Here is a 21,917-nt window from a genome sequence, read left to right as displayed (position 1 = left end):
TGTGACTGTTATACAACAGGCTTCAGGCCGTGTAGTTACCATAAAATTTATTTGCCATTTGTTACTTTCTTGAAGTTCTTGGTTTTTCGATGATGACTCTTGAATTTCTTCTTTAAAGGGCCTGACTGTTTCTGTAGAGAAAAAAAAAAAGTGGGCTCATTTCTAAAACCCAAATCCAGCCCTGCCCAAGAGAACTTAAAGAAAAACTGAGTGCGGTTTCCTTGACCAACAGACCAGACAAGCCCAGCCCTGTCCTGCAAGTCAGCATCCCCTTCTCCAACAGCACATGGTTTCATTAGATACAGTGACCATCTCCTCACAGAAATGAGCCTGAACTTCATCCAGCCCTCGCTTTCCAGTTTGATACAGTTATAAAGATCCAGCCCCTTCCTCAGGGGCTGCCTTAGAGAGTTACAGGTTTATCCATCTTTATGTATGTGACATTTTGGAGAGGAAAGTTACGGAGACGCAGCAGTCTCCCTGTTAACGCTCTTAAACTCCTTGCACACTGTTAAAATAAGTGTGCAGCAGGAACCCATCAAAGATGAGCTGTTTATACAGGCAGGAACATCCCTGGTTAGAGCAGACGGGATAAACATTTACTGGCAGTAATTCACACCTCGGTGGCTGGCACACGGGGAAAATCTATTCTCAACAGCTTTGCACCTTCTGCCGGTTCTCAGACAGGAACAGATCAAACACCCACGGGCTGGGATCCCGGTTCCACGCTCCCACGCAGCAGCGTGACTCCCACCTTTCCTCTTTTGTTGCCAGCTGCTCTGCTGACATCCATTCTTCTACCGTCCTCGCCATTCATGTCACCATTCTGCTTGGCCCCCTCATCCTCGCTGTCTGTTGCAAAGTCATCGCTGCCCTTAGTGGTTTCTGGAGCTGCCAGAATTTTTTCTGTGAAGAGCGCAGCTAAAATACAAAGACGTAGCTCAGGATCAGTTCCCTGTGCACACAGGCTCTGCCTCCCCCCAACTCTAATGTGAGGGCATCTTAAAGGTGATTTGCCAAGCTGCTTCCATCCCCAGAGCACATACGAGTCGCTACTGAAATCCTTGGGAAATAAACACACTGGTGTTTTATTAGAAATGTGCCGCGTGCTCTCGCTGGCCCAGTTCTGGGAACCGTTCAGCACAGGCGGTTCCGTGTGTTCCACCCCTGCTCTCCTGCTCCAGATGTCAGTCAGAACGGCCTCACCAGCTTCTGTCAGACCCAAGGACTTGTTGAGAAATGAGGAAAGTGGAGGTGCCTAAAGCCGCAAATCCCAGTGGATCTTGCACCCCTCCCCTCACACCTTAAGTGATCCAACTTAGTGATAACTGCTATTTTTTATTCGGTGGTGACAAGCTTTTCTGAAACAGAAGAACCCCCAGCGGGATGGAATTCCCACACCTCCAGCACACAAGCAGCAGGATAAAGAAGCCAGGAGAAAATTAGCCAGCAAACTCCCTTTAGGACATAGAGGATACCAATGTTCTTACTCACGTGGGTACAAGTCACTCATGCTGTCGTCCGTCTCCGCTCCATCCTCATCACTGGACTTCGGCTCCCAGAACTCCTCTTTTCTGTGAGGCCACGCACTCCCGTTCGTCTGGTCATCAGGGTGCTGCTGCGGCCGCTGCTTCTTCTGCCGCAAGCAGGCGGGGACGTACTCCACTCCTTCCTTCTGGCACTGCTCATCTAAGCGTGAGGCAGGGAGCAGCACTTAGTGAGGCTGCCCAGTCACCCCAGTCCTCTCCATTCCCAGCTCTAGTTTATACTAAATGCAACTCAAAAGTACGTCAATGTCCAACTCTAATATACATTCACATAATCTACAGCGATACCATGAAAGCCTGGAAAGTTGTTAACACATAGACTGTCCTGAATGTGTCAACTATCCTCTTCGGCCAAGTTTTAGAACTGCTCCTCTCAAGTAAGGATGTTCAAGGGCCTGCTGCTCCCTACACCTGGATCTGCCTTCCTCACTCTGGAGCACACCCAACAATAGCAGAACATCACTGTCCATCTAAAGGAAATTTAACTGGAATCTCAACAGCTCAGGGAAAAACGTTGTCTGGTTATATCTCCAGAAAAGCTACTTACATGTTTTTAGGGCCTTCTGATAGCGCTTCCCTTGGACATGACGCAGCACGTGCTCTGGAAACTTGTTGATGTGCCGGAGAGTGAGCTTGCAAAACAGCTGGTGTCTGACAGATGCAGAGGGAAAGAAGGAGCAAACAACAGAGTTTCAGTATGCTATTACTTAATAACTTTTCACTTACAAGCACTGTGCTCAAAGTTGTTAAATACTTTGTAAAGACTTTCCCATTCTCCCCAAACCCATCAACACTCAAGAACTTTGTAAAGCTCAACTCCTTTATTTCTGAGATTGAACACGATGTGAAGCACAACGCACAAGAGGAAGAATACGTACAGATTCTTTGTGCTGGGCACTATGTGAGGCTCGAACTTGCCATAGTCAAACTCTCTGGCCGTCTTTATCAGCCGCTGGTACTTCTTGCCGTTAGTATAGGCCTGCAGCTCCGACAGCCGACAGGGCATCTCGTGGCCTGTCAGCCGGCACCTCACCTGGAGAAAAACCAGGATGTGTGGTCAGGGGATCACCTGGGATGGGGAGGGCAGGAGGGGGCTCAGGGTCCCACCACCATCCTCCTCCCCAGCCCCCCTCCAACTTACACAGCAGAAGAAAAGCCCCCGGGGCAGGGAGCTCACTTGGGCCGATCAGGGATCTGCCGGGGAACCCTCCCCGGCCCGACACCAATCGGCCTGGTCTCCCGCTCAGTAACCCCTCAGGGAGTCACACAGAATCACAGGATGTCAGGGACTGGAAGGGACCTCAAAAGCTCATCCAGTCCAATCCCCCTGCCGGAGCAGGAACACCCAGATGAGGTTACACAGGAAGGTGTCCAGGCGGGTTGGAATGTCTGCAGAGAAGGAGACTCCACAACCTCCCTGGGCAGCCTGGGCCAGGCTCTGTCACTCTCACTGTGAAGAAGTTTCTTCTCATCTTTAAGTGGAACCTCCTGTGTTCCAGTTTGCACCCATTGCCCCTTGTCCTATCATGGTTGTCACCGAGAAGAGCCTGGCTCCATCCTCCTGACACTCACCTTTTACATATTGATAACCATTAATGAGGTCACCCCTCAGTCTCCTCTTCTCCAGCTCCAGAGCCCCAGCTCCTCAGCCTTTCCTCACACGGGAGATGCTCCACTCCCTGCAGCATCTTTGTGGCTGCGCTGGACTCTCTCCAGCAGTTCCCTGTCCTGCTGGAACTGAGGGGCCCAGAACTGGACACAATATGCCAGATGCGGTCTCACCAGGGCAGAGTAGAGGGGCAGGAGAACCTCTCTGACCTACTGACCACCCCCCTTCTAATCCTCCCCAGGTACCATTGGCCTTCTTGGCCACAAGGGCCCAGTGCTGGCTCATGGTCACCCAGCTGTCCCCACGACCCAGTCCCCCTCCAGAGGCAGCCCCGGCGCTCACGGCCGCCCCCCAGCCCCGCACGACCCGGCTCCGGCCCCACCTTGCCCGGCTCCGCGAGGCTGAGGAGCGGGTGCTGCCGCAGGAAGAGCCGCTCCCGCTCCGGCACCTCCGCCATGGCCGCACCGCCCACAGGCCCCGGCCCCGCCATAGAGACCGGAGCTCGCGTCCACTTCCGGTGCGAGCAGCGGCACCATAGAGAGGGGTGGCTAGAGAGGAGCCCGCCCGCGCCGGGACTGTCTGGGCCGGGGGCGGACGGCGGCGCGGGGGACGGTGGCGGCGTTGCCATGGCGACGGGGCGGCTGCTGCAGCGCACGGGGCCGCGGCTGCTGCGGGAGCGACGGGACCGGGTGAGGCCTGAGGGGAACGGGGCCCGGTGAGGAGAACGGGGCCCGGTGAGGGGAACGCGGCCGGGTGAGGGGAACGGGGCCCGGTGAGGGGAGCGGGGCCCGGTGAGGGGAGCGGGGCCGGGCCTGGTAAGACCCCGGTCCTGCCCGAGGCCCCGGGGCCTTGTCTGCCGTGGGTCGGTGCCCCCGTCGCGATGTGGGGACCGATTTCACTGTCTGGGGAGACGCGGTGGGAAAAATGAGAGGAATCGGTGGCAAAAAAGGCTGTAAATGTGTCTGGGAAGGGGTGGGAGCGGGAGGGCAGGTGCTCGGCTGGTATTTATTGCAAGAACAAATTAAGACGGGGTGTGTGTGTTTGCTGATAGCATGGCTGGAAAGGGAAAGATCATTTGTTTGGTTTGTTTATTTTAAATTATGAACTAACCTGGTAGTGTTTCTCAGGCAGTTGCTCAGATGAGATTTAAGTCAATGGGTAAACATAACTCTGTGCAATCACTGTGGCAACTGATATAATCTAAATACAAATTTTACAAAGCAGACGCTACAAAGGATCTTTTTTGTTTCGTGTAGGTATCACAGTGCTTGGTCAGAAGAACGTTTTTTGGATATCCCCTGAGTAAAGCAGGCTCTGGGCTGGTCCAGCAGACTAAAGGTAAGAAAAGGTTTGTTTGGGTTTCTGCTTTGTTTTAACCTTATACTAAGGGATGACATTTCCTGCAGGAATTTGGCATCTCTTCTCCTGTACAAATCCTGTTCCTCATTCTGTTTTTCTCTAGATCTTTGTTTGAGGTTCTGCAGACCACAAAGTTCTACAACAGCTGCTGACACATCTGGAGAGGATGTTTTACTCAAATGGGGCCTTCTCCTGGTCCCTCTGACCACGTTCTGTCTCGGCACTTGGCAGGTACCAATAAATATTTCATTTTTTCAAGGGATGAGCACTTGAGGGCTGTCAGGGTTTTCCATCTCTGGCTGTTTAATCCAGTTCAAATCACAGGCAGGGTAAAGACTTGTTATTTTACCTTTTTGTTTTCCAAGTGTCCATTTGTAAGTCTTTAAAGGAGAGCTGCTTATTTTTTACTTTTATTTCAATATAAATATTTCCTCAAAATAAAGTCAGTAGCCTCCACTTTCATATCTCTAATTACCCAGTTTTAAGCCATATCTGGGGAGAAAATCATGACAAAGATTTTAAGGCTCGTGGGGTTATTACATTGCTCTGTTCTACCATGAGAAATTACTTTTGAGGGTGTGCACTTTCAGGTTCAGCGACGCAAGTGGAAACTGGATTTGATTGCACAACTGGCATCAAGAATTACATCAGAGCCCATCCCTCTGACACTAGAGTAAGGAAGCTGAGATAGTTTATTGTCTGCAGAGCACTGACAGTGTGCTGGGGAAAGGAGAATCCTATAATTTGCCCTAATTTGATTTGCCTATCGCAGCCATGATTTTGTTTTCATCCTGTTCCATGCAGCCCCATGGAACTGAAGGAACTGGAGTACAGACCTGTAAAGGTCCGAGGGCATTTTGACCACTCCAAGGAGCTCTACATTCTGCCACGGTCACTTGTGGACCCTGAGCGAGAAGCCAGAGAAGCCGGGCGGCTGACATCCCACCCAGAGAATGGAGCAAATGTCATTACTCCTTTCTACTGCACAGAATTAGGGTAAGTTAATTAAAATCACGGTTCATGTGAGCAACTCACTTCTGTTTTGAAAAGCTGAATCGCGGTGGTTGATTTTATATAAATTTCTCCCTTAAAAGGCATGTCTCAGAGTCTTTAGGTCACTGAAGCTTAATTCAAAATTGTATTTAAATTCCCTTATAATGTGCACTCAGATGACACAAAAAGGGGCACTAAATGTACGAGTTGCTTCTTTCTTTGGCACTTAGTTCTAGACAGAAGCAAAAATAAATTTCATTTCACTCATGGGCCTTACTTCTTTATGTAACTCTAGGGTCACGATTTTAGTCAACCGAGGATTTGTGCCCAAAAAGAAATTAAAACCGGAGACCAGGCTGAAGGGACAGGTAAGGGGGGTACAGGGAATGTTGTGTGTCACCTTCTGCCCTGCGATTACCCAGAGGCACTACTGACAAACCCAGAAAGGCAGAAGCCACGTTCAGAATCACAGGACATTACTTAAATAGAGTCACTGCACCTCTCAAAAATAAACTTTTTCTTCCCACCTTTAAGTGAGTGATGTTTTTTTACAAACAAGGAGGTGTTCTTGATCTACCTTTTTCCCTGCTGTGACCACACTGCCCCACTGCAGGGCACAACCACTTGGTTTATAATCAGACCTTGCAAGTGCCATATTTTTCTACCAGGACCTGGTGTGCCAGAATATGAAATGAACCTCGAAATTCAATTCCTTTTTTCTCCCTTGCGCTTCTCTTCAGATTGAGGATGAAATTGATCTCACTGGGGTGGTGAGGTTATCGGAAACCCGGAAACCTTTTGTGCCTGAAAATAACATAGAGAAAAACCGCTGGCATTACCGTGACCTGGAGGCGATGGCCAAGGTGACCGGTGCTGAGCCCATCTTTATCGATGCAGATTTCAGTAAGTCACAGAGGAACCCAACCCCATCTCCAAATCACGTCGGTCTCCCTTTCCATTTAGTTTGTTATTTCCCCAGGGCACTTGGAAAGGTAGACTCATGAATCGTGTACGTTAGAAAAGACCTTTGAGTCTAAGATATTGCATCTTTGTGTACTCTGCTAGGTTTGCTCCTCTGAAGGTGAGAGGCAGCACTGGGGGGGTGAATGCTGCAAGAGGTGCAGGTGGGGGTTGAGCACAACCAGCCACCTGCCCCACAGCTCTGGCTTTGCTGGTACATTGGGAACACCATTGCCTGAGGATGAGGAGCAGGGAGAGACTTCCCACCTTCATCCACTTTCTCACAGCAAGGGCAGCTCTACGTGGTGCAGCTAGAGGTCTAACTTGTGCTCTGTGTTGTACCTGCAGGAAGCACAGTCCCAGGGGGGCCCATCGGGGGCCAGACAAGAGTCAGCCTGAGGAACGAGCACATGCAGTACATCGTCACCTGGTGAGTCACAGCCAGCATCCCGTCCACCTTCCACATCCCATCCTATGAGCAGAAAGCTCTGCCTGGCATTCTTGCCCCTGCCTAAAATTTTAACATTTGCTCAGTAATTTGAAATAATCATTGTATTGCACCATAGCTCAGTTCGGGAGGTCCAGTCAATCGTGAAAAGGTATAAAGGTGTGGTTTTGTTTTCTTTCATAGGTATGGCTTATGTGCTGCAACTTCATTCTTGTGGTACAGAAAATTTATACAGAAGATGCCTCTGTGAGGGGAAGGGCTGATCTCCTATGTCCTATCGTCAAGAGCAGACTTTTGTTTGGCTCAGGGCATGTTCAGTAAACGTGTGCAGCGATCAAGCTGCCAACAGACTTTAAGCAAGACACAGACTGAGCTCCTAACAGTGCGATTTGCCTGCAGCTTGGAAGCACTGAACTTCAAAATTTTAAGTGGCTGTTGAGACTAATGCATAAATCAGCTTCTCTAGACATCTCAGGATACATTTTTCTATTGTGAGTGGTTGTTTTAACTTCTCCACTGCTGCATTTTCCAAAAGACAGCAAGGGATTTTGTGAATCAAAGTTGCTTTACACTGAGTAGTCATTCCTGAAGTCAGGAGTGGGTCACAGCAGTTGCATCAGAATAAACAGAGGGTCTATTGGTGCCTTGTGACTTGCGTTGTGCATCTTAAACCTTAACAGTGACACACCTGAACTAAAGGTTATTGTGGCTACTCTAGTCTAGCTGGGTAAAGCAGTTTGTGGCTTTGCTAAAGCATGAGGAGTAGCCAAAACAAGCAGCTACCTCAGCTGGAGCTGTACCAAGCCTGGTAGCGTCCAACAATGCTGCAAGACCACGTCCGCAGCCTGGAAAGAACAGAAGGACAAGCAGCCCTCTTCCTCTCCCACTTCAGCCTTCACTGACCAGTCTTGCCCCAGAGGAGGCAATACAGACCCCACACCTGGTGAAGTGTTATAAGAGACCACTGAAACTTCATCTGGGGTTTATTCTTTTTATGTACAGAAAACACAGTACCAATGCAGTACATCTTCAGCCCAGCTTGGTAGCCAGTTCCTTAGCCTTTGCTTTTTCAAGCTTAGCAATGCGAGCCACTGATTTTGGACCCAAGACATTACCACCCCAGTGACGACGGATCTGCAAAGAAGTAAGAACAGGTTAAATGTCTCCAACAATCTCTTACTACATCATTCAATCAACTTGCTTAATTCCACTCCTTGCTGCACAAGGGGAAGAGCTCCCTCAACTAGGAAGTCCCACACAGTCAAGCAGGGAACTACATTTCAGAGCAGAGATACAAGAGTTTAAAATCTTTCCCCATGAAAGGTGCTGAATTCTGCCATCTCATAACATCTGGATTTGGGGGATGAGCTGAGCCTGTCTGAAGCTGTTGCCTTAGGTCCATCCTAGCCCTGCCATAGCTCCATTTACTTCTAACTCAGTAACAGTGTTCACAATTTACCTCACACTCAGGTAAAGAATCTGGATACACTGTAAGCAAATCTAGGTACAATACCCCCAACAGGCTCAAATTTGATGTCACTATGTTTGAAATAATCCGCATTTCACTGGGAAGCTTTTGGGGAGGGTAACAGTATAAATTAAAAGGCTGGAAGCATGGAGAATCTTACCTCATCGTATCTGTCATTGTAGTTGGTCTTAACAGCCTCCACCAGCTTTGCAAGGGCGCCCTTATCCTCCCTGTTGGTGATAGTTTTAGTTCCTTTAGAGCCTCAATTTAATGTTTTCCATACATCTTTTGCCTCAGGATTTAGGTGCTCATAGTGGCAATGTGACTTTTCAAGATAAGCATAAGCATCATTTGCAAAGGGTTAACCACCCCAACCATCAGTGCTTTAGGAACATGCACTGCTCAGATTAAAATTAACAGTTCAATCTACACATTTCAGAATAGCCATCCATTTTGGTAAACTAAAATAATCTGTATCTTCAGGATCCAGTAGAGCTCTTCATACAAAAGGACATCTATATTAGACATTACAGAGGTAGTATTTTATTTAGTGTTACTACTTGAAACTAGAGAGACTCAAGTATAGTCTCTGCTTACAAGCAGTTGCTTTCTCCACTACAGGGAATCGAGGCCGCACACAGAATACTTACGGGTTAACTTGGGTGAAAGCAACAGAGGTGCAAGTTTTCCTGTGGACCAGTCGCCCCAGTCTGGCTTTGCCCTTGATGATGCAGTACGGCACTCCCATCTTGCGGCACAGAGCTGGCAAGAAGACCACCAGCTGAAAAGAAAGGGAGCGTGCTGTATAACTGAGCGCAAACATGTTCTTATTCCGTGAATCAGCCTGGGCTGTGGCAATTGCTCAGTGTTAAAAAGCTCATTTTGCTCTTCATTGTTGATTCAGGTGAAGAAATTCATACATCATTGCAAGGGCCAAGCCTCCTTGTAACTATGAACATGCATAAGCATTCCAGTTCTGGTAAATAAGTCTTTTTATGCTTAATTTTTTCACACAATAAATTTAGCCTAAAATGCATTTTCACCCCAAGCCTAGTTCTGACCTCAGCTAAAGTTACACCAGTAACGTACCAGTGAGCACGCTTACCTCAATGGGGTCTACATCGTGAGCAATAACAACAAGCTGAGCTTTCTTGTTCTCTACCAGAGTTGTGACAGTGTTAATACCTGAAAAACAAGTTACAGGTAAACTTTGATTCCGCTCAGGTTGTTTTCAGAGCTTTCATTTAAGCCTCATGCAACCAGTTCAGATTCCACAGTGCAGCTTCATTATGAACAGTATGAAAACCTTTCACATCCATTCAGTAGCAAAGAGATAATATTCCATGGACAATATGCTAAAGCTCAGGGTTAAAAAGCTCGTCTATTTTGCTCTTCACTTTGAGCTCAGGTGAAGAAATTCATACATCATTGCAATAGCTTGTCCAATCCTGTTTGGCTAGAGCAGAGCACCAACTCTTGAGTTTTCTACCTAAATACCACACTCCCTTATATGCAAACAGCCAAGTCCATGTACAAAATCACCTGCTCGGAGGACCGGTGGCCGCTTAGTTGGAGCATCTCCCTTTCCTGCAGCTTTCTGCTCAGCACGAGCCAGTAGCCTCTGCTTCTTCTCTTGCTTATTTTCTGGCCTGTATTTGTGCGCCAGCTTCAGGAGCTGTGTAGCTGGAAGAGACCATCTACTGGTTAGTTGCACGACCTGAAAAAAATCTTTAGCATTACTTTTAGAAAGACTGCACTGCATCAGTGATCTTGGTGGTTGTCATCAAATGTATTTAGACTGCAAGGTTGGCATCATTTGCACAGTGCAAGGGCAGAGCTACCAGGGTGTCTGCAGAGCCCATATTTACCCCTACGTGCATCTCTGCACCGTTTGGATGAGGAAATGCCTGTGAACTCTCACAGCAATTACAGTGAAAGGTGGTGAACTTTCTCCTTTAAAGCACAGACACTGTCACCTGGAAAAGACTATTTACTTGTTCACAGAAGACCCTGAAGTTTTCCTGTTTCAGTGTCAGCCTGCAAGAGCCTACACTCATACAGACTTGTCAAACTATCTGTTTACACAGTTAAAAGAACCCTCCATGTTCTAGATCAAGCTGGAAGAATGGACTCCGATCACAACAGAGAAATATAATCCTGGGTTTGGGTCATTAAATAGGAGCTTTAGTATCTTCTATTCCCTTTTCACGATATATAGCAGGTATCAAGACTTAAGCCAGCAAATTCAGGCAGCAGCTTGCTGTTGACATCACTCCAGTCACTATTAAAAGCCTCCCTGAAAGGCTTCCAAAGATACCCACCAGCTTACCCTTGTTGTCTTATTTTAGTTTCTTTCCTTTTCTGATGCATTTCCCATTAATGACCCAAGCCAAGACTATTTTTGGGGCACATCCTCACCTGTCTGGCGGTCCAAGGCCTGAGTGAACTGGTTAATGGCAGGAGGCACCTTCAAGCGTTTGTAGAGAATGGACCTCTGGCGCTGCAGCCTGATGTAGCGCGGCCATTTCACAAAACGTGTGAGATCACGCTTCGGCTGGATATCCTGTCCTAAAAATACAGACTTTAATTCAAAGCTGTTCCTCACCCGCAGAGCAGCAGCATGGAACAAGCAGGAGTGCATCAGTGATCTTGGTGGTGATATGTCAGCACTATCACTCAGATAGCAAATATTCTTTCACATCATCTGCACACCATACAAAAACGGCACTACAGAAGTCTGAATTGATTTACTATACCACGTGCAAAAGCGTGAGATTCATCACAATAGAATCACATAAGGAATCTTTGTAATATGGGAAATTCAGCAAATTGTCCATAGCCACCTTCATACACCTAATGAAGGACAGCTCTTAATTGCAAGGCAGCTACCTTCATCACTCTTCACGCTATAGCTTTATTGCAACACCCTTCTGTTTACAGTTTAGACATCTGTCTAAACCAAAAAACCCTTGAACGAGTAGCCCAAATTCCTACTCACTCACCAATGCCAAAGTTCTTGGGCCTCTTCTCAAAGAGGGGGTTGACAACCTTCTTGGCCTCCTGCTTCTTGACTACAGCAGGGGCCGGTGCCACCTTCTTGCCCTTGGCCTTCTTTCCTTTCGGCTGCAAGTTAAGAAATACACTCTTCCATCTTTTTCCTCTCATATTTGTGTACTTAAAAAAGCTTTCAGTCCAACCTGGAAATGCATTTTCCCAGGCACTGCCCCAGCCTGGCAGCCTCGCTCTCCTAGAGAGAGCAAGTCCTTTGCTTTGACATAGAAAGGTTTATAAACTTCTTTGAGGTTTAAAAGCGCGTCTTGCTCTCGTTGGCGGGTAAGGAATCGCCCAAGGAGCAGCAAGCGCTCCCCAAAACCCACCGCCGTTACCGGCCACCGAGCCCGGGCCGAGATTCGTCCTACATCGGGAAAAACGCTGCGGCCTGGCCGGGCTGCCCCGCTCCCGCAGCCCGAGCCGGGAGAAGCCCCGGTCCCTGGGCCGGGCGGCGCCGCGCTACCGGCGGGTAGGCCCAGACCCGGCCTCCCCCGGAATCGTCCCTGGTCACCTCAAACCGGGCACGAAACACCCCTCCACCATCCCCGCAGGCTTCCGAGCACCCGCACGGCACTCCGTGCCGATCCGGCGCGCAGCGATGGGAACGGATGGCGGCGGATGACCCCAACCCCGAAGAGGTCTCGCTGCCACTCACCATCTTGGACTGAGGAAAAGAAAGAGGTAGCAGTGCATGCCGGGAAATATCTATGGGGCGAGACGTCTCGCGAGAGGACGGTGGGGCGGGGCCGGGGGCGGGGCTTGAGGGGCGGGGCCGGGCGCGCGGGCAGCCATGGCGCAGCAGCGGGTACTGCCGCAGAGCAAGGAGACGCTGCTGCAGTCCTACAACAAGCGCCTCAAGGACGATGTCAAGTCCATCCTGGACAACTTCACCGAAATCATCAAGACGGCCAAGGTTGGCCTGGGCTGCAGCTGAGCTCTGGGGGGAGGGGTTTTTCCCGGGGGTGACTTTGAGGGAGGACTGGGGTCCCTGAGGGGAGAGAGGGCGGCCCTGAGGGGAGAGCAAAGCCCTGAGGTGTGAGGGGAGAACAAGGGCTCTGAGGGGAGAGCAAAGCCCTGAGGTGTGAGGGGAGAACAAGGGCTCTGAGGGGAGAGCAAAGCCCTGAGGTGTGAGGGGAGAACAAGGGCCCTGAGGGGAGAGCAAAGCCCTGAGGTGTGAGGGGAGAACAAGGGCTCTGAGGGAAGAGCAAAGCCCTGAGGTGTGAGGGGAGAACAAGGGCTCTGAGGGGAGAGCAAAGCCCTGAGGTGTGAGGGGAGAACAAGGGCCCTGAGGGGAGAGCAAAGCCCTGAGGTGTGAGGGGAGAACAAGGGCCCTGAGGGGAGAAAGGGCGGCTCTGAGAGCGAAGCTCCTGAGGGGAGGAGGAGCCGCCATGAGGGGAGAGCAAAGGCCCTGAAGGGAGCGCAGGGGGGATATTTCTCCCCTCTCCCCTGAGAGCGGCTGTGAGGGAAGAGGGTTTATTCCCTCAGTTCTCCCCGGCTGCTGCTGGCCTCCCTGCCTTCCAACTGTGGGCAGCCAAGCAATGTTGCTGAACTGGGGAGAACCAAATGGGGACAGTAGTAAAGATGATCCAGAGGTGTTGTCTAGTCCAGAGGCCACCCCAGGGATTCCAGGTGTGGATTGAACTGAAATGAGATGCGTTATCATGTAGTAATCATGTATCATGATTCTAGTATGTAAAGGTGGATGTGTATACTTCTTTCTTTAGATTGAGGATGAAACTCAAGTCTCTCGAGCAACCCAGGGTGAACAAGATAACTATGAGATGCACGTCCGAGCTGCAAACATTGTGAGTAGCACTCTGCGATTCAATTCAGTGGGCAGCATGTCCTTCGGGAGCTGTTGGGTTCATTATTGTATCTAGGCCAGCCTTTGTAACACTCCCGTGGAGTAACTTGGGATTTAGAGTGACTATTGCGTGAATTCCTTCGCTGGGGGGAAAGTCTGGGTAGCCTGGCTTGTCAGCTACAGGCTTCTGTCAGAATCCTCACGTAATGTGGGAGCTTCTGCTTTATTCAAGGCTTGTGCTGAAGGAGCAGCTTGAGAGATCTTGTTTAAGACTTGGAGCAAAGTACTGTTTCGATACACTACGTGCTGTATGATTTTTCTCCCTGCTACAAGGTCCGGGCTGGTGAGTCCCTGATGAAACTTGTGTCTGACCTGAAGCAGTTCTTGATCCTCAATGATTTCCCCTCTGTGAACGAAGCTATCAACCAGCGCAACCAGCAGCTGAGAAGCTTGCAGGAGGAATGTGACAAGAAGCTGATTGCACTACGGGATGAGATCTCCATTGACCTGTATGAGCTAGAAGAAGAATATTACTCTTCCAGGTACAAATAAGGCAGCTGAGTTCTGCCTTATGAGTCCAACTCTTTTGGGGTAGTTAGTCCAGAAAAACAAGTAGTCCTTAGAATGTAGGTCTTGAGAATGTTCCCAGCAAAACCTCACTGCTGTTTTTAATTGGGTCAAACTCTTTTTCTGTAACTAAAGCAACTGCCTTTTCTTTGTGGACACCCTACAGGGTATAAATGCCATAGTGAAAGAGGTATTCACAGCATCCAGCTCTAGGTGCCTGCTTTAGTTGGGTAGGTTCAACAGATAATTTGCTTCGGCTTCCTTTGTTAAAGGAGATCGATTTCCTTGAGAGTGTAGGCTTCTCTCTGACTGTCCCTCTGGAGAAGCCTCTCTCTTTCTCTAGAGAGACTAACTTGCTAAGCTGGATCCTCATGTTAGATGAAATCACATCTTTGTGGGGAGTTCTTTCACAAGTGACCAGGTTACACATTGTGCCTTCACCCTTGTAGTTCACTGCCCCTGGCTGCCTGGAGTCATGCTGGGGGGAACGTCTGAAATGAGCAAAAAAAGATAAGCTCAGTTTCATTGAATTCTGAAGCATTGTCGTAGGATTTTCTATGGAAGACTTATTACTGATTTGTTCGTGGGATTTTAAATATTTTTTAAAAAGACTCACAGGAAACAGACTTCAGAGAATTCAGACACTTTATTTTTTAATTTTATTTTCTGCACTCCAGCACTTCTAGTTGATGATGCAGTAAATGAAAGCAGGAGAAAACAAATGAGAACCTGATTATTTTGGCTGCACTGTCCAAGCTAAGTGAAGTCAGTGTAATAGTGCTATGACTTTTAAACAAAAACTTAAATTTTCAAAATTTTATTTAAAATCTTGATGACCAGATTTTTTATTTTTGCTTTTTCCTTCTTTCTAAAAATGCTGAATGTCTATAACCCCAGCTAAGTCAACTAAACCCCTAATGGCTCAACATCTTTGGAAGTTAGGCCATTATGTATGGGTAATATACACTTTCTAAGAGTAAAAAGATATTGACATAGCTTAGGAATTGCTGCAACATAGGAACACAACTTGAGGTACAGGTTTAGAGTTGTTTTTCAAAGTTTACACAATTTTTTGGGAGGTGGCAAGGGATCCTAGGAATATCTCAGAAATGAAGAGGGGTGGTCGCACACCAAGCACCAGCCCATGTCTTGGTAGCTCAGGGGTGCACCCATGACTTAGGCTGCGTGCAGCACAGCGATCAGCTGCATCCACTGTGACGTGGTGTGGGCTGATAGTGCCTCATGTGTGCCAGACATGCTCCTCTCGTGCTGTCACCAGCCTGTGACCGCTCTGGCAGTAGCTTTAACTTCTGGACTAAGGGGTTCTGACCGTGCCGGCATGGTCTGTTCACCTGGTGCTATGCAGAGCAACCCTTCGTAACAGAGCTGGCACCTAAGCGCGACCGTTGGCGTACACCAAACGGATTTGCCTTTGGGCTCTTACAAGAGTCATCGTGAGGGGAGGAAACTTGGCAACTCTGCAGAGCTATGATCCCTCCACTGAAGCCTCATGTCATGTAGCACTTGATCGTTTGCTTTTAGCACTTGTTCCCTTCCTGTGCTTTTTCCTGTCTTTTTCTGCACCAAAGAAATTGCATGTGTATGTAAATATAGAAACAGTGATTTATTCAAAGTCCTTTTATAATTAGAGCACTAAGATATTTTTAATGAAACCTTATTGTCTAATGTGGGGAAAAGGGTTTATGTTATGTCACATAGTCGCAGAGTGATAATGGTGTTTAAATGGCTGTAAATGCAATAGCTGGTTTGCACACAAATGGACGTTCTGTGCTGACCTGGGAGCCCAGCTGGGATCGCCTCTCTGCACCATCTGTTACTTTCTCATGGGGCTTGATCCCACAGGATTTTTCAAGTGGTGCACAGTCTCGCGTAACTAACAGGATGTGTCTCAGGCATAAGGTCAGGTTTCGTTGCCAGGTTTTTTATGTGGATGGGGGGGTTTTGATGAGACCCGAAAGCAGGACTGTGACACTAAAGCTGAGTAGATTGTTCTGAAGGAACCTTTGCTTTCAGTCCCTGTGTTTAGGTAGTTTCCTAGAGCTGTTCCTCTGTGCACAGACCTGGCCACCTGCCCCGAGGGGAGCGGGGAGGTCCCTTCCCAGTGCTGACAAACTCGCAGTCAAAGGGCAGAACAGCAGGCTGGGCAGTGCTGCTGTGGGCTGGGCAGCAGCTGCACATTCACCCTGACTTCTGAGGACTGTTAGGTGAGAGGCAAAGCTTAGACTTTCGGGCCTGTTCTAACTGGGGCAGCAGGAGAAACACTTATGCTTCTGACGCAGATAAAATGTTGGCACCTGCCAAAACGTGGTGGACGCTCTGGCCAGGTTCTGCTTGGAAACAATGACCAGAGGTCTGAGACTGACAGACGACTCATAGTTCTGGTTCAGCCCTGAAGGTCTTTGCTGATTGAACCCATCCTCACGGTGTATTGGGGACTGTAGGGAAGGTGATCTTCCAAAGGATTTTACAAAGGCCTCAGATATAAAACCTGTATCTGTTTTACTTCTATGGCAAAACCAGCCAGAAGAGAGCTCAGAAGTAGATGCTTGCAACTAGTGCTTTGTGTGCTTATTCCCCAAAGCGGTAACTCCAACTCCAGCTTGCCTTCTCTCATCCTAACCCCAAAACTTGTGTTTATGTTCCATTGCTCCCTCCTCTGAGGTCACAGGAGCTGTCTTGAGTGTGGAGTTAGATCTCAACATGTTTCATGTTTGCGCAGTTTGAAGTGTCTCATATCTCTACACTTAAAATATTCCCCAAAGCATCAATTCAAGTCCATACATTAAAAATGTAAATAAAGCTGCAACAACAAAATCACTTGACCCATTGGGTTTGTTTTACTCTGAATGCAAGCTGCTTTCTGCTCCAGCGCTCACTTTGTCTTGGGTGTCTCTGTGCACAGCTCCTTCTTCTCTTTGGAATTTATTTTGGTTTTGTTCCCTTTCATCATTTTTCTTTTTAGTTTTGGCCCTTCCACATTACGTTTTCCTCAGAGCACAGGCAAGAATGAGCCAGTTTAAAAGCATGACTCCCATGCTGCTGGTTCATCCAGTTCTACAGTGGTCAAATCCACCAAGCTGCTTTTAGAAGAACAGCTCAGGTTCTGCTGAAAACGGTAGGAGCCGTCAATATGTTATAATCAGGCTGGAGAGCTTCAGTAGAAGACCCAGATGTTCTGTGGAGCACTTTATTGAAAGGGCAAGGGTACAAAGAGGTTTCTTCTTTATCCTCACAGGGGCAGGCCCTAAAACAACCGTGCTAGCTTTTTTGCTGAACTTAAATTTAGAGCAGGATTTCTATTTTTTTTTTTTCCTCACATAGGTTTGTGATCTAATTCAAAGTAGAATTCTGTATGAGTTCCTTGCCTCACTCAAATCAGTAGCAGAACTCCCATCTTTGGGGTGCCAGGACTTCAGCCCAGGTCTCTTCAGGGACTCAGAGCATCTGGATGAGAATTGAGCCCCCGTTTCAGTCTGTAGCAACAGTTCTGTCTCTGAAATTCCCCTGATCTGTGAAGTTCAAGACCAACGCTTAAGGGTATCTTAGGGAAGCCCGGTTTCACAAGACTTTTGATGAATTTGTGATCACAGACCTTACCTCCATGATTGTTTTTTTGCCATTTTCTTAATGCTTTGCTTCTGTCTTGCTTCTCCCACTCTCTCCCTCCCTCCTGCCCCGGCTGTCGCTCCTTCCTGGGGTTGTTTGTTCTGGAAAGCTACAGTCTGTGTGACAGCAATGATCTGCCACTGTGCGAAGCCTACTGGAGACAAGACTTTGCCACGCTCTCCCCCGAAAGCCTCTCCATGCCTCTGACAGCTGCTGCGGCAGAGCAGAATGTCACCACCTCCCAGAGCTCAACCCCGTCGCACCCCCACGTCAACGGGCACGGGGCGGGCCCCATGGAGCACTCCTGAAGAGGATCCTGTGCCACCGAAGCTGTTCCTCCTGGCTGCTGGACGTCTTCCACCTGCTGTACCGAGCGTCTCCTGCTGCCAGGAGAAGGCACTGGAGCTGTGGTGACAGGTTTCTGCTCACTGGGTGGCCCCGTTGCTTTCTCCACCCTGGGACATTGCCATGAGTGTTCCTTGCGCTTAAGAGAAAGTGATAAGTAAATAACAAAGCTGATCGTTCTAACAAATTAGAGTTAGGTTTGCTTTTACACGGTAGTTATGTGTAGAGTTTGTTAGAAATCCAGTTTGTTTCCCTGTGGAAGCTGTAGGAAGAGAAAAAAACAACCCAGCAACCACAAACGGAGCATTCCTGCAGATTTTTTCTGTTAAAATTTGAAGAATGACTCACAGCGAGAAGTACTTCACCAGGTTATATCAGGTCAGCATTGAGTTTGTTGTACTTTAATCAGGTCAGTCGTGGTTGTTTGGGTCTGTCTTTTTAAAGCTTATTTCAGTTGTTTTTATTTACCAAACATTCGCTTTTGTCCGGACATTGGAAACAAAGTATTTCTAGCAGCAAGTTCAATCTGGAGTGTTGGGAGTTGAACTTTTTTGGGATAAACTCGAGCCAAATGTGGGGGACTGAGTGTTTTGGGGTTTTTACCCCACTTGCCAAGGTTACTGATGTTCTGGCTGCTTTAAAGCTCTCTCAGGATGGCATCTGACAACCTCCGTTCTACTGAACTAGAGTAAGAAGCTTGTAGTATTTTTTACACTGTCAGAGCACTTCACAAACTTGAACTTCATGCTCATAGTTGTTGGAAAGAGGCTCCCAGGAGCCTCTTGTCCAAGACCAGTTTGGAAAACCAAGGAATCGGAATGAGGTATTGATGGTGGCACTGGCTCAAGGCTGCAGATAGAAGCACTTCAGTTAATCTCCTTCCTTATCCAGTGTTTACACAGAAACTTTCTGCTCAGGCAGCATGAGCCAACACCAACCCAGCATTTCTCTTGGCTCCTAATTTTGCCTGATAAATCTGGAGGTGACTGGGCTGCAGGGAGGGACACTCAGTTACTTGCAGTTTCCTTCCAAAGCAGCATGTTCGGTGCTTCTGCCCGGTCCCTTCGCGGTTGTTCCAGGTGTTGTGGGCACCGCGGAGCCGCCCGTGCGTTCCAGTGGCTGCATTGAACTTCCCTGGTGTTCTGCTGTAGCATCTCCTTCCTTAGAATGTGAATTTTGCCATAATTTTTGTTCTCTTATTCTTCCATTCCATTTCTTTTTGTAATTAGGTGGTTTAATAAAACTAACTCTTTTGTGTAATTGTTAAAGTGTGTGTTTTCAGCCACAAGGCTTTGTGACAACATGATGATGTTGAGTGTGCGCTGGGACGAGTGTTCCCCGCAGGTCTGAAGAAAACTCCCCTCCCCGCGGCCGCTGCTGCCTCGTCCGTGCCCAGAGACCGCCGGTACCGGGACACCCGCCGGTACCGGGACACCGCGCAGCCGGGGCAGGCGGGACTCCGGCCGCTACAGACCGAACCGGTTATGGGTCTGTCTCCTCCGACCCCGTCATCAAAAATCGGGGATTGGGAGCTCCAGATCGGAGCCCGACCAGGCCGGGGCGAACCAGGGCACAGCCTGCGGGTGGCGGCCGGGGAAACGGGGGCAGCGGGGCCACCCGAGCGCCTCCCGTCTGGCTGGGTCACCCGCGGCGACACCGGCGCTGGCTCCGCTGCGGCTGCTCTCGGCGCCGCTTCCCACCGCCTCTCACTGCAACGTCGTCACTTCCGGCGCGGCGTGCCGACGTCACTTCCCGCCGGAGGGCCGCATGAGGAGGATGCAGCAGTCCTCCCGGTGCGCGGGGGCGGGACCGGGACCGGCGCGTCTGCGGCCCGGGCGGGGCTGCGCGGCCTGTCCGGCCGGTCCGCGCTGAGGGGCTGGGCCCGGCCCGGCCGGGGCCACCGCGGGGCGAGCATGGCCAGCCTGGCCGCGCAGGACTCCTACCTGCAGGGCTTGGCCAGGAAGGTCTGCACGCAGCACGGCCCGGAGCCGCGGAAGAGAAAATTCGGTAACGGAACGATCGTGTCTCGGCCTGTGTCACCCCCGGGGCCGGTTTGTGGGAGTCTGGGCTTGGGGCGGGTTTGCCGCCACGGGGTTCTCGGCCCAGGGGGGTGGCGTTGTGTCATTTTTTAAGAAAAAAATCAATTTCTGCTGAAATACGGGACTCTGAGCAGTTCTGTATACGTGGTGATGGGACGTGGGGGAGCTGGGACTTTACTGAAGTGTGCAAGAATGTTTGCCTCTACTTAAATCCTAAACTGTGGATTTTTTGAAGACTGAGATGTGCCGTTGCAACGCTGGAACTTTATTCTATAGTAATAACTGCATGTTGTGAGGAGGGAATGTTGTGTTATCCCATTTTGTGTGATTTGGTTTTGCCTTCCAGTGTCGATGCCAGGCCAGCCCGAGGATGCTGGCAGACAGCTCAAGAAGAAGAAGAGAAAGAAACCCAGGAAGCAAGCTGAGAAGACTAATGCTCCTTCAGTCAAACAAGCTGCCTCTAACACCAATAAATCTTCTCCAGGACAGAAATCAGCTCCTCAGGGCGCTACACAGAGCAGAAATGAGAGTTTGGTCACAGGTAAGAACACCAGCGTTGCCGTTGTCTGGTCAAAGTTACCTGAGCTGGGGTGGCTGCGTTTCAGTTGCGTCACGCATAAAGAGTTTGGAAAACCTTTCAGAAGTTCAGCTGGATTGAAAACATCTTTGCTTATTCCACGTGCCCTAAAAGCTTGTGTATATGGATGTAAATTTGTCATGTCACCACTGGGTGGCTCTCTGGACCAGGAGCTTTGAGTCTGAATCGCAGACTTTTTATGTATTTTCTTCCTCTTTTTCAGGGAGCAAAAGTGAACTTGGTTCCCCTTCTTTTTCTGCAATGAATCTCTTGCGTCAGAGACTACACGAGAAGATTAAAAAAGCTTCTGGACAAGTATGAGAACTCTTCATATGTATCCATACCGTATAAATTCTCCCTAAGCTCCCAGAGGATGTAGGATCTTCCAAGGCTCAGGGTTGGAGCTAATTCCATCTCCTCAGGAAGTGTCTGTGGGTATTGTTGGAGATGTGTGTGTTCTGTGGGCTGGAAAAATTGTGAGAAAAGGCCTGACTTGGAGGAGGGCCTGGCCCTGGGGATTTTTAGGAAAAAGAAAAGCACTAAGAGCCTGAAAGGGAACATAGCGATGGGGTGTTAAATGAGAGTAAAGGGTTTGAAATGCCTTTTTGTGTTTAGTATCTCTAAAAGTTGAACCCACAGCTTCTTGTCACAAGTGGTGTATTTCTTAGGAGAAGTTTGATTTCAGGAATTTGAGGACGTGCCACTTTTAATTCTGCTTTATCCCTTTAAAGCTCCTGATTCATGTCCATCCTTCTTTTTAGGACGATGCCAAAGAATTACCCCTTGCGGTCCTGGAGAGGAGGCAGCGCAGGAAGTACGAGAGAGAGAGAAAAAAGCGCCGAAGAAAGGAGTTGAAGATGAAGGCAAAAATGGAGAAGAAAGAACCTGAGGAGGTACCGGTAGAGGCAGAAAGCAAAAAGGAGGAGAGCACGGCTGAGATTGTCTATAACAGGGTTGAGGTCCATGGAGAGAATGAATTGAGCAAGATCCAAAAGAAGAAAGAGAAGAGGAAAGCAGTGAAAGGCAACATCACTCCTCTGACGGGTAGGAACTACAAGCAGCTGCTGAGCAGGCTGGAGACCAGGAAGAATAAACTGGAGGAGCTCAAGGATAAGGACCAGCAGAAAGCTCAGGAGCTGGAGAACAAGATGAAGTGGACAAATGTTCTCTACAAGGCGGAAGGTGTGAAGATCCGCGATGATGAGGAGCGTCTGAAAGAAGCCCTGAAGCGTAAGGAGAAGCGTAAAGCGCAACGCCAGAGGCAGTGGGAGAAGCGGACGGAAAAAGTGGTGGAAAGGATGCAGCAGCGGCAGGAAAAGCGCCGCAAGAACATCCAGAAGAAGAAGAAGGACAGGATGGAGAAGAAGAAAGCCAGGGCCAGGAAGAAAGGCCGGGTTCTGCCCGAGGACTTGAAAAAAGCTGGTTTAACATGAGAGCATGGCAGCTGCTCCTGGGAAGGGAGGTTCTGCTGGGGCGGGGGGGGGGGATCTGTTTAATAATTAAAAAAAAATTTAGTACGTGTG

At 49.0% G+C, this 21,917-nt stretch overlaps 5 protein-coding genes and 4 non-coding genes across 10 annotated transcripts; 3 read left to right on the top strand and 6 right to left on the bottom strand.

The window, feature by feature from the left end:
• Window positions 1-39: 39 nt before the first annotated feature.
• SURF2 (surfeit 2) lies at window positions 40-3,675 on the bottom strand. The gene is made up of 6 exons (XM_065648526.1): window positions 3,539-3,675; window positions 2,426-2,580; window positions 2,095-2,198; window positions 1,495-1,689; window positions 755-921; window positions 40-131 (listed from the first exon to the last, which is right to left on the bottom strand). Exons 1-6 carry the CDS (start codon window positions 3,644-3,646, stop codon window positions 48-50), a joined length of 813 nt encoding a protein of 270 aa, XP_065504598.1. The 5' UTR covers window positions 3,647-3,675; the 3' UTR covers window positions 40-47.
• Window positions 3,676-3,686: 11 nt separating this feature from the next.
• Window positions 3,687-7,553, top strand: LOC135996480 (surfeit locus protein 1). Its single transcript, XM_065648525.1, has 9 exons — window positions 3,687-3,845; window positions 4,413-4,494; window positions 4,619-4,746; window positions 5,106-5,188; window positions 5,320-5,511; window positions 5,804-5,876; window positions 6,249-6,411; window positions 6,817-6,898; window positions 7,100-7,553. The coding sequence occupies exons 1-9, from the start codon at window positions 3,783-3,785 to the stop codon at window positions 7,164-7,166; spliced, it is 933 nt and encodes a 310-aa protein (XP_065504597.1). The 5' UTR covers window positions 3,687-3,782; the 3' UTR covers window positions 7,167-7,553.
• Window positions 7,554-7,881: 328 nt separating this feature from the next.
• Window positions 7,882-12,093, bottom strand: RPL7A (ribosomal protein L7a). The gene is made up of 8 exons (XM_065648860.1): window positions 11,899-12,093; window positions 11,387-11,507; window positions 10,803-10,952; window positions 9,927-10,067; window positions 9,490-9,569; window positions 9,035-9,165; window positions 8,545-8,614; window positions 7,882-8,050 (listed from the first exon to the last, which is right to left on the bottom strand). Exons 1-8 carry the CDS (start codon window positions 12,091-12,093, stop codon window positions 7,946-7,948), a joined length of 993 nt encoding a protein of 330 aa, XP_065504932.1. The 3' UTR covers window positions 7,882-7,945.
• Window positions 9,242-9,314, bottom strand: LOC135996698 (small nucleolar RNA SNORD36). The gene has a single exon (XR_010607295.1). It is a non-coding gene; the product is annotated as a small nucleolar RNA SNORD36 (small nucleolar RNA).
• On the bottom strand, window positions 9,742-9,818 carry LOC135996707 (small nucleolar RNA SNORD36). The gene has a single exon (XR_010607303.1). It is a non-coding gene; the product is annotated as a small nucleolar RNA SNORD36 (small nucleolar RNA).
• LOC135996709 (small nucleolar RNA SNORD24) lies at window positions 10,142-10,205 on the bottom strand. The gene has a single exon (XR_010607305.1). It is a non-coding gene; the product is annotated as a small nucleolar RNA SNORD24 (small nucleolar RNA).
• LOC135996708 (small nucleolar RNA SNORD24) lies at window positions 11,021-11,093 on the bottom strand. Its single transcript, XR_010607304.1, has one exon. It is a non-coding gene; the product is annotated as a small nucleolar RNA SNORD24 (small nucleolar RNA).
• Window positions 12,094-12,210: 117 nt separating the features above from the next.
• MED22 (mediator complex subunit 22) lies at window positions 12,211-19,046 on the top strand. Of its 2 annotated transcripts, none has more exons than XM_065648771.1 (4): window positions 12,211-12,348; window positions 13,160-13,240; window positions 13,573-13,781; window positions 17,549-19,046. In XM_065648771.1, exons 1-4 carry the CDS (start codon window positions 12,226-12,228, stop codon window positions 17,739-17,741), a joined length of 606 nt encoding a protein of 201 aa, XP_065504843.1. In that variant the 5' UTR covers window positions 12,211-12,225; the 3' UTR covers window positions 17,742-19,046. The 2 variants fall into 2 exon arrangements, with proteins under 2 accessions (XP_065504843.1, XP_065504842.1); XM_065648770.1 differs by having other exon boundaries at window positions 17,543-19,046.
• A 502-nt stretch (window positions 19,047-19,548) lies between these two features.
• SURF6 (surfeit 6) lies at window positions 19,549-21,867 on the top strand. Its single transcript, XM_065648629.1, has 4 exons — window positions 19,549-19,785; window positions 20,164-20,358; window positions 20,618-20,709; window positions 21,156-21,867. Exons 1-4 carry the CDS (start codon window positions 19,692-19,694, stop codon window positions 21,825-21,827), a joined length of 1,053 nt encoding a protein of 350 aa, XP_065504701.1. The 5' UTR covers window positions 19,549-19,691; the 3' UTR covers window positions 21,828-21,867.
• The last annotated feature ends 50 nt before the right edge of the window (window positions 21,868-21,917 follow it).

The sequence above is a fragment of the Caloenas nicobarica genome, chromosome 19, assembly GCF_036013445.1.
Source record: "Caloenas nicobarica isolate bCalNic1 chromosome 19, bCalNic1.hap1, whole genome shotgun sequence".
Classification (NCBI taxonomy): domain Eukaryota; kingdom Metazoa; phylum Chordata; class Aves; order Columbiformes; family Columbidae; genus Caloenas; species Caloenas nicobarica.
Note: the sequence above shows the minus strand (reverse complement) of the source record. Positions and strands in the feature narration are given on the sequence as shown.